Genomic DNA, 9,664 nt, shown 5'->3' on the forward strand with positions numbered 1-9,664 from the left:
GCCTGTAATCCTATAGGCAGAAAGGAACCATTGATAGTTTTGGGATAGGGGATTGGCAAGCACTAACCACAGTAGCTAAGATCCAAATACACACTCAGCAGGGCATACACATGAAGCAACCCTGGATGCAAAGGTATGAGGTAAGAAAGAAAGTAAACAATCAGGAACCCTATGGAATCACTCCCTAGGAATAAGGTGTTGCAGAGAATTTCCTAAGTGGCATGCTTTTCCCACAGTTGTTTTTTCGGTCATGGAATTGACCAAACTGTCCGACATGACAAAACTCCACCAAGCCGTAGCTGCTGGGGACTACAATTCAGTGAAAAAGATTTTGAAGAAAGGTCTCTGTGACCCAAACTACAAGGATTTGGACTGGAATGACCGAACCCCGCTTCACTGGGCTGCGATCAAGGGTGAGTAGGCAATGCCTACGTAGATCCATCCCTTCGAGACCGCTGTTCACGAGGTTCCCAGTGGGTGGTCGGTGTGGGGTAGTAGAAAGAACATTTCTTGGGAGCCAGATGAATGAATGGGGGGCCATTACAATCCTGGCACCTCTGCTTATTAGTTGTAGCACCTTAGGCAAGTTATTTAACACCTCCAGGCCTTAGTCTATTCATCTGTATGATGAGAGCAGTAATGCTGCTTTGGAATCTTGTGGTGAGGATTCAGTAAGATAGCGAATGTGCACTGCCTAGCATGTAGTGACTCTCAATTAATGTTAGCTTTCTGCCCTCTTGAGGGCAGGACAGGAACTTTGTCCTGTTCATGGCTGGGGCATGCCAAACAAGGCTCAGTTATAGAACTGGAGGAGGATCGTGGCAAAAACTCAGCCAAGGGGCTTGTCAAGACCTTCAGCCATGGAACACCATTGAAGAATGTTAGGAAAGTATTACAGTCAACTTTGCTTTTTAAAAATTTGTTTTGACTCCCGTATGGCGAATGGGTTGGTGGGAAGCAAGCCTGGCTGCAGAGAAATCAGTTGGGAGAATTTTCCAGTACAAAGTGATTGGAGCTATGCTAAAGCACCTGTCAGTGAACATTTGCTATATGCTAGGCTGTGTGCTTTATGCCTGTGATCCCTTTGCGCTTCACAAGAACTCAGTAAGGTAGATGAATATATCCTTAATTTGCAAATGAGGAAACTGAACCTCGGATGTTTGTTTCTCATCTGCGATGCCATGGTTAGCAAGCGGTATTTATTGTCAGGTATAAACCCACATCTCTCTGATGAGAAAACCTGTACTCTTAATCTGTGCTAGCTTTCATGTAAGTGGGACTTGATGTATTTTTTATTGAGATGTAATTGACATACAACATAATATCAGTTTTAGGTATATAGCATAATGATTCAATTTTTGTATATATTGTGAAATACCACAGTAAGTCTAGTTAACATCTGCCACCATACATAGTTACAAATTGTTTTCCTTGTGATAACTTTTAAGATCTACTCTCCTAGCAACTTTCAAATATGCAATAGAGTATTATTAACAATAGTCACCATGCTGTACATTACATCCTCATGACATTTATTTTATAACTAGAAGTTTGTACCTTTTGTACCTTCACCCATCTTGCGCCCACCCACAGCAACCACGAATCTGTTCTCTGTATCTATGAGCTCAGTTTTTTTTGTTTTTAGATTCTATATATAGTGAGATCATATGATATTCGTCTTTCTCTGTCTGACTTATTTCACTTAGGTTAATGCCCTCAAAGTGCATCCACGTCGTTGTCAAATATTTGGTTTTGCAGTCGCCATTGAGACTGCCGAAAGCAGAGTGAGCCTTAGGGGTGTTAGCTCAGGTCAGGGTAGAGTGACTTGGAAGAAAAAGCAAGATTCCTGGGCAGGGTCTGCAAGAATGGACAGGAGAAGGGGGTGTCCTGGAAGGAACAGAGGGAATCCTTGGAGGGCTCAGACTGAAAGTGGGAGCCACGGGGTAAGAGTGGGGTGCTGAGTGCCTGGTAAGAAGAGGGAGAAGGGAGGAGGGGTTGATGCTAGGAAACTGGAGGGACCTCAAGGGCAAACGTCTCCCCCTCTTTTGTGCCACCTAGGCTAGCTCTGGCCTTGGTCCAGCAGAACCACCTTCATCCTAACCTCTTGTTTCTTCTTGGGACATCTAAGGACACATGGAGGTGCTGCAGCTCCTGATAGAACACGGGGCCAGGCCCTGCCTGGTAACTGATGTGGGCTGGACCCCCGCTCATTTCGCAGCTGAATCGGGCCATCTGAACGTGCTCAAAACTCTCCATGCCCTGCACGCCGCCATCGACGCCCCTGACTTCTTTGGAGACACACCAAAGAGGATCGCACAGATCTATGGGCAGAAAGCCTGTGTAGCATTCCTGGAGCAGTAAGTTTCCTTTATTTCCAGCTCTAAAGGGCAGAGAAAGAGGAGCCAGTGACCAAGGTCTTTGCCAACTCAGTGGTCTCAGGTTGATGAAAATGAAACGAGGAAATCCAACCAATTGTTGTTTGAGTTGTTTTTACCAATTTTTCACTGAAATGGCTAGTTTGGGGTGGAAACTATATTGTTTTAGATTATTTAGATTATTAAAATCTATTGTTTGGGATTAACAGAGACACACTACCATATATAAAATAGATAAACAACAAGGTCCTACTGTATAGCACAGTACTATATTCAGTATCTTATAATAACCTATAAGGGAAAAAGAATCTGAAAAAGAATATATATATTCTTATATGTAATATAAAACTGAATCACCTTGCTGTATACCAGAAACTGATACAACATTGTAAATCAACTATACTTCAATTTTTAAAAAGTCCTCATTACCTCACAGAAAATAAAAATTAGAGAGGTATGTCAGGCAGTTAATTAATAAAAAATATTATATGATTTTTCTGGAAAAATCTATTGTTTAAAACTTACACATTAGTATAATTACACATTATTATTATAATTTTAATAATATGATATATAATCATTATACTTATTGTTTTAGATTATACAAAAACTATCTCAGATAAGAGCGGTGGGACACAAATTTGAAAATGGGACATGGTACAAGATTCATGGACCCCCCCCCCCCTTCAGATTCCTGAAAGGTATTCAAGCCAGCTGTGTGACCTTGGGCAAGCTAAGTCTCTTTCCTGACCCTCAGTTTCCTCATATTTAAAATGAAGCAGGTGAATTAGGCTATCATCCATAAGGGCCCTTCTGCCTTTTAAAATGCCTATTTATCTGTGAATCTCCTACTCACACACTCACCAAAGATAAGAACTTTTCTAACATTTGTTAATTTTTTCTCTCAGCCAAGCATTCAAATAGAATTAAGTATCAATTATGTACTTGAAAGTTACGGCTCTTGGAGGGACGGAGATGAAATTTAGGAATCTATAATCTGGTTGTGTTAATAAGTAATTCATACAAGAGATAGTAAAGTAACGAGTGAGGGCAGCATTGCTTGAAAACCAAAATGAGATCTATAGCAAATCTATCTGTGGGGCAGTTCATTTGGGAAGGGGGGATGATAGCGAAATGCCCTTCTTGAAAATAAAGTTATCTTCGGAAAGTTAAACTAGTAAAATCTTTGCCTATGATGAGATCAGTCATCTGTAGAAGTAACCCATGAGACTTTCTCTTAAAAGTGGTGTCCCACATTAAAAATATTCAAAATCATAATTAAGAAGATTTGGGGAGTAGAGGCAGAACCTTGAGTCCGGGCGCCAAGACTCTGTCTTCTCCCCAGTCCTGCCATCATCCCCTATATTCAATAACCTCCAACCATTATGGATCTCAGCATCAGCAACATTGTTTGCTGGACTCTCTAAGACTCTAACATACCACCATGTGACCAGAGCTCCCTTTCTTCATTTTCCCAGTTCCTGGATCATCACACAGGTATTTGAGTGCAAGAACTCTTCTCGTTCAACTTCTTTCCCTCCCACCTATCACCTGCCTGAAGGTTTCACTATCTTCCATCTGTCTGCCATCTGGGCACTGTGGGCTGAAAGCAAAATGCACAAAGTGAGAGTTGTGAGTTCAGTTTTATTCAGGGTCTTACTGAGGACTTGAGCTCGGGAGACAGCCTCTCAGTAGCTCTTAGAAACTGCTCTCAAGAGGTGGGGGGCAAGGCTAGTTTATATATGATTTTTTGGGGCTTAGGAATACATGCAGTCAAGCATACATCTTGGCAAAAGATTACCGCTCATCACAAAGAACAGATGTCTCAGGTTAATGATTACAGTGCTTTTCTATGTATGGGAAGATACAAGAAGCTGGGTTCATTAAAATTCTTCCTGAGATACATCTAACTAAGAAGGCTGCTTGTCCAAAGCACAGACCATCCTGTTATGATCTTTAATTTCCTGTCAGAAGCACAGAGAACTTCATTCATCACCTTAATCTCTTCTGTCTGAAGCACAGAGTGTACTGTGCATCAGTGATTGCAGCAGGTTAATCTTTTAAGAATTAGATGGTGAGCAAAACACTCTTTTCTCTTCTTTTGTTTGCAACACCATGATACACTGCTTCTTTCACCCTGTTTCCACTATTTTTAACTCTCCACCCCTTGGTCCTTCTGTAGCATATAATCCAGAATTCCCAGCCTTGGGTTGGTCTCTGTCTTCTCCACTCCTGTTCTTGGTCTGCTAAGCCGACAGATAAGTAGATGGTTACCACCAGAAGTTCTAAGGTTTCTATCTCCAGCTGAGCCCTTAGAACACTCTAGCCATCTCTTCCTGTTCTTCTCCATCACTGACAATTTCAAGTTCCGATCACACCTCAGCCCGTCCCTCAGAGGGTATGCCTTCTACTTCACAGAGAATATTGAAGCCATGGGTATGCGTTTTCACACCTCTCAAACCTACATATCGTATATACATCTACATCTGTTCCTTGTTGCCTTCCTGTTCAGCCTTCTGTGGGAAGTATTATCCCTCCATATAGACCCTTCATCCAATCCTTTATGTCTCCTACAAGATCATCATTCCCACATTCTTTGTTGCATCTTTCATGCTCTCGTCTGTATTTTTAAGTTTTTTCTATTCCTTCCCTTCCCTTCTCTTTGCCTCATGAACATACTCAAACAGATCTTATTAAACAAACACACAAAGAGTTAGAGGCCCTTCTAATGTCTGCTATGTCTTTCTTCTTCGCTACATTTCTAAGCTACTTGAAAGGTCATCTATATAATTGTCTCTACTTCCTCATCCACTCCTCAGACTTCTTCCCCCATCATTGTACTGAATCAGCTCTCATCCATGGAGATCCTTGCTGCTAAATTAATGGCCTCTTCTCAATGCACATCTTACCTCCACTTAATCTGGTATTTGATAACTCTTCTCTCTTGTTTTATCTGCTGCTCCTGTCTTCTGGTTCTCGTACTAGCTGACCATTTCTTCTCACGATTTTTCTAAGCTCCTATTCTTGCATGCCTTTTAGATGCTAGCATTCCTCAGGGACCTATCCTTGGCTCTCCTTTACTGAATTACTCTGAGTAATCTCAGCCCCTCCCTAGTAACCAGTGGGTGGCTGAATGTGATACACAACCCCAGCATAACTGAAGTGGAGGAGGAGGGATTCCTCAAATAATGCAGAGTGAGTGCTATTACCAGGAAAAGTGGGCAGGCATTGCTGGGCAGGCATTTCTGAGCAGACAAATACAACAAAGGTCAACCACATCGCGTGTAAGTCATTTCTATTCATCATCTCCTATGAGGAACTTCCCTTGTGACAGTTAGAGAGAGGACTTAACGGGAAGGAATCCTGGTTAAGGGGAAGTTAATCTGGACCCTAAAATATAGCTAAGACCTGGCTAATGAAGGAGGGAGAAATCTTCTTGATTTGGAGTGAAGGTACCAAGTTGGAAATGGGCATAGGTTGTGTGTGGATGTGAGGAGGTGGAGAGACAGTGGAGGGATGAGTGGCCTGGCAGAGCAGAGCATTTACGCTGGAGAGAAGTGGAGACTAAGGCTGGGTGGGTGGGCGATCACAGTGAGCTGGGCAAGAAGATGAGTGTGAACTCCTCAGGGGATTGACAAGATGAAACAAAGGCTTTAGCCGAGTTACTCCTGTAGTGGAAGAGGTGGCAGTAAAGCTGTGCAGGTTGGATTTGACACACTTAGACCACAGGCAAGGAGGTCACGTAAGGAATTTCTTAATCCTTCATGTTGCAAGTAGGTGAGATCCTGGACTAGGAAGACGAAGGGAAGGATATAGAAGAATTTCAAAAGAAGCTTAGACAGTATTTGACAATTTTCGGAATATCCTAGGTATCCTAGTGGGACAATTCGACTTTCGATTCAGCCTCTCTTGAGTAGTAAATCTCTCGTTCAACAAATATTTTTCAGCAGAAATTTAACACAGCATTGTAGATCAACTATACTTCAATAAAATTTAAACAAAAACAAATATTTTTGAGCCCTACTACGTGCATGGCATTGAACTAGATACTGGAAAGGATTTAAAGATACTTCAGGTACAGTGCTGAACGCTAAGAAGCTCCCTGTCTGGGAGAGGAGAGAACGTGTTTACATAATACTAATACAAGATAGAAAGTGACAAGGTCAAGAGAGCAGGTCAGAGGAGGGAGGCTTTGTGGTCTGAATATGGAGAGGTCACTTGCAGCTTGTTGGGGGCACAAAGGCTGAGCGACAAGCAGGTTTGCTGTCCTCTGAATGAATTGTGCTTTTTATCATGCTTTGCACTTACAGTACCGTTTGCCCTGCCTGTATGATCATTTATCCTCTCAAATTTCATTTGACCTCATACTGGCTCAAATCTTATCTCCATGAATGGGCTTTCACCGGTGTCCTTAAGCAAGTCACATACTCACCTTTGGCCTCATATACAAAACAGTGTTTTTGTATGCTTCCCATCATCCGTGTGTGTATGATGATCGATTCATCTATTTCTCCATCTATCACCTGTTCTAAGACTCTGTAGCTATCATCTATCTATATATATCATCTAACTATTCTTTACATAAATCCATCTATACATACAATACGTACGTGATTATAATTTTTATTTTCTTCCCTACCTGTTTCTGTACTTTAAATTTTTCTACAATGAACAGACATGGCTTTTATAATGAGGAAAAAATGCAATTAAAACATAAATGAAGGAAAACAGCCTCCCCATAATACGCAGGTTGCTCTGTGGATGTGAGCACTTTAAAAATGAGTAGGGGGGGGGGCTCAGTGGTGCAGCCACTGTCATTAAAAATGACAAGCACTTCAAACTAAGTGCTTGTCTTTGATTCTATGGACCTCCCACCCGGACACCCTGTTTTTCTCCACCTCAAAGGAGTTTCTTTAGTGTCTGAGACCTCCCTAAGGGTACACTTGGAAATGCTTGAACTTGGCCGCCTTTCTCCTCGACTGGACGGCAGAGGTGCCCAGGCTGCGTGCAGAGGGCAGAGGAGAGGCCCCTCTGCAGGCCGGGCAGGCTGTCCAGTCCACAGGGGTTGGGGGCTGAGAGCTGGTTCCCCTCTCCTAGGGCTGAGCCCCAGTGCCGGGACCACCGCCAGGCCACCATGCAGAAGGGGCTGCGGCTCGATCAGCAGGACGAAAGCTGGGAGTCCAAGAAGAGGGAGCTGGAGCTGTCTCTTCCTCCCTCAAAGCAAAACACTAATAAGAAAAAGAATAAGACTCGAGGCCCCACCAGGCTCAGCAATACCAACGAGAGGAGAGTGTGAGAAGGCTGGCGTCCCAGGAACTGGAGCTGGGTTTTCTGGCAGGAGACTTTCCTTGGCACCAGACTAGGTGTTGTTAGGTGTGTGTTGTCCTGACATGATTTTACTCCTAGATCATTAATTACCCACATGGCTTCTACCGATAGCTCCTGACCTGTTGTTCAATCTGGAAGTCTGGCCTGGGGACTCTCTACCTGGGCTGTCTCCTCCTTGCCCATACCTGCCGTCCCTAAGTATTACCAAGAGGGGACAAACGTCAGCTGCTTGCATTTTGTCACCAGTGATTTGCACTGTCTGCATCTCCTGAACCCCTATATGCAATTATAGCATTTCAGGGGCAAAGAAAAAGCTTCTCCTAAGGAAACTTGGTTGTTTCAATGAAAAGAAAAAAAAAAGTATTATAACAACAAAATCTCAAAAATTTCCAACATTCTCAGGTCAGTTAATCTATGAAAAAAAATTTACCTGTTGTCACATAGACCAAGCAAAGGGGTGAAGAGATGTAGCTCTGAGGTTCCAGCTTTTTTTAAATTTTTGCTTGCGGTAGAAGCCCATAGTCTCAGCAGGGCCATTTTTACCAATGGTCCTTTCTACACAGGAGAGACAATTTGGACAATAGATTAGCTCAGTGAGAAATAAAAACCTTAAATTAATTTTATTCCACTTAATAATGAGAGCTAGCATAAAATGATGGAACATGTAATTACAACTCTACTTGATCAACTGTATATTTTAGGAAATCTAAATGCAGGTCAGATATTTCCAATGAAAATATTGCATCCAAATTGAGATATGCCATAAATATAAAATGCATATCATATTTTGAAGACTTAGAACAAAAGATGTAAAATAGCTCATTAATAATATTGATTACATATTGAAATGATAATATTTTGGATATTGGGTTAAATAAAATATATTACTAACATGAATTCTACCTTTTTCCTTTCAGTTTTTTAAAAAATGTGGCTAGTAGAGTTTTTAAAATTATGTAGGTGGCTTGCTTTTTTCCCCCATCAGATGGCACTACAGTAGAAACCAGACAATAGTTAGGGCCTCTGCCAGGCAGCTGGCCTAGTGTACTTGAAATGGCACTTTCTAGGTTTACTAATTTTTCTGCCTAAATCCATGTGTCTAGACACCAAACATCATCTTAATTACACACTCCTCAAGGCTTATGGTAATACAGGTCATGTTTAGTTGAATTTTCTGAAATGAATAAATGCTTGAGCATCTTATAGGAAAGCAGTATAGGTGTGGAGGTTGCCTTGTCTAGTGTTTATCCATCCCCAGCATCAGTTTCCTTTCTCTAGTCCCTGCAATTCACAGGGATGGTTCCTGCTTGCCATCCTTCAATCAGTCCTCAACCAGTGGCAACAACTCCTGCTGGACCAATAAACATCTTCTCCTGGGAGTATGAAGGGGGAGACCCTGGGCCCGCCGGTTCTGGGGGCTGAGGCTAAACTCAGGGGACGTGGGGGTCTCCGACTTCCGTCCTGACTCACCCTCACACACACGTTGCCCTTGACCTCTGTGCAGAGTTTCCATGCTCTCTGCAAGTTCACACTTCTCCCCCACCACCGACCATAGCCCATGCAGAGGCTTGTGGGCCAAGGGAGAAGGGAAAGGGGAAAGAGGGAGGGAGAAGGGGGGAGAGGAGGGAGGGGGAGGGGTGGGAGTATGTGGAAAAGGGCCCAGGCTGCACCACTGAGCCCCCCACGTTGGCAAAAAAAAAAGACCTATAGTTTTCCCCTTCATCACTCATACTGAGCCTTGTCTTCTCATGGGGGCCCCTCACTGATGGTCCGCCCACAGATAAGCCTCCTCCCTCACTGGGTCCCCATTCCCCTCACTAAGCCCCCTGCCGATTCAGAGACCTCAGCCCCCTCAAGGAGCCCCCTTTTCACAATTTCCCCTCCACCCTCGGCTCTGGCCACACGCCCTCAGAAAGGCCATCTCAGGACCTGTGACTCTGAGCTGGGTCCAGGGGGGAGAG

The 9,664-nt window shown here is 43.2% G+C and overlaps 1 protein-coding gene across 1 annotated transcript; it reads left to right on the forward strand.

The window, feature by feature from the left end:
- Positions 1-244: 244 nt before the first annotated feature.
- Positions 245-7,671, forward strand: ANKRD66 (ankyrin repeat domain 66). The gene is made up of 3 exons (XM_068556885.1): positions 245-413; positions 2,129-2,357; positions 7,473-7,671. Exons 1-3 carry the CDS (start codon positions 251-253, stop codon positions 7,669-7,671), a joined length of 591 nt encoding a protein of 196 aa, XP_068412986.1. The 5' UTR covers positions 245-250.
- The last annotated feature ends 1,993 nt before the right edge of the window (positions 7,672-9,664 follow it).

The sequence above is a fragment of the Eschrichtius robustus genome, chromosome 12, assembly GCF_028021215.1.
Source record: "Eschrichtius robustus isolate mEscRob2 chromosome 12, mEscRob2.pri, whole genome shotgun sequence".
Lineage (NCBI taxonomy): Eukaryota > Metazoa > Chordata > Mammalia > Artiodactyla > Eschrichtiidae > Eschrichtius > Eschrichtius robustus.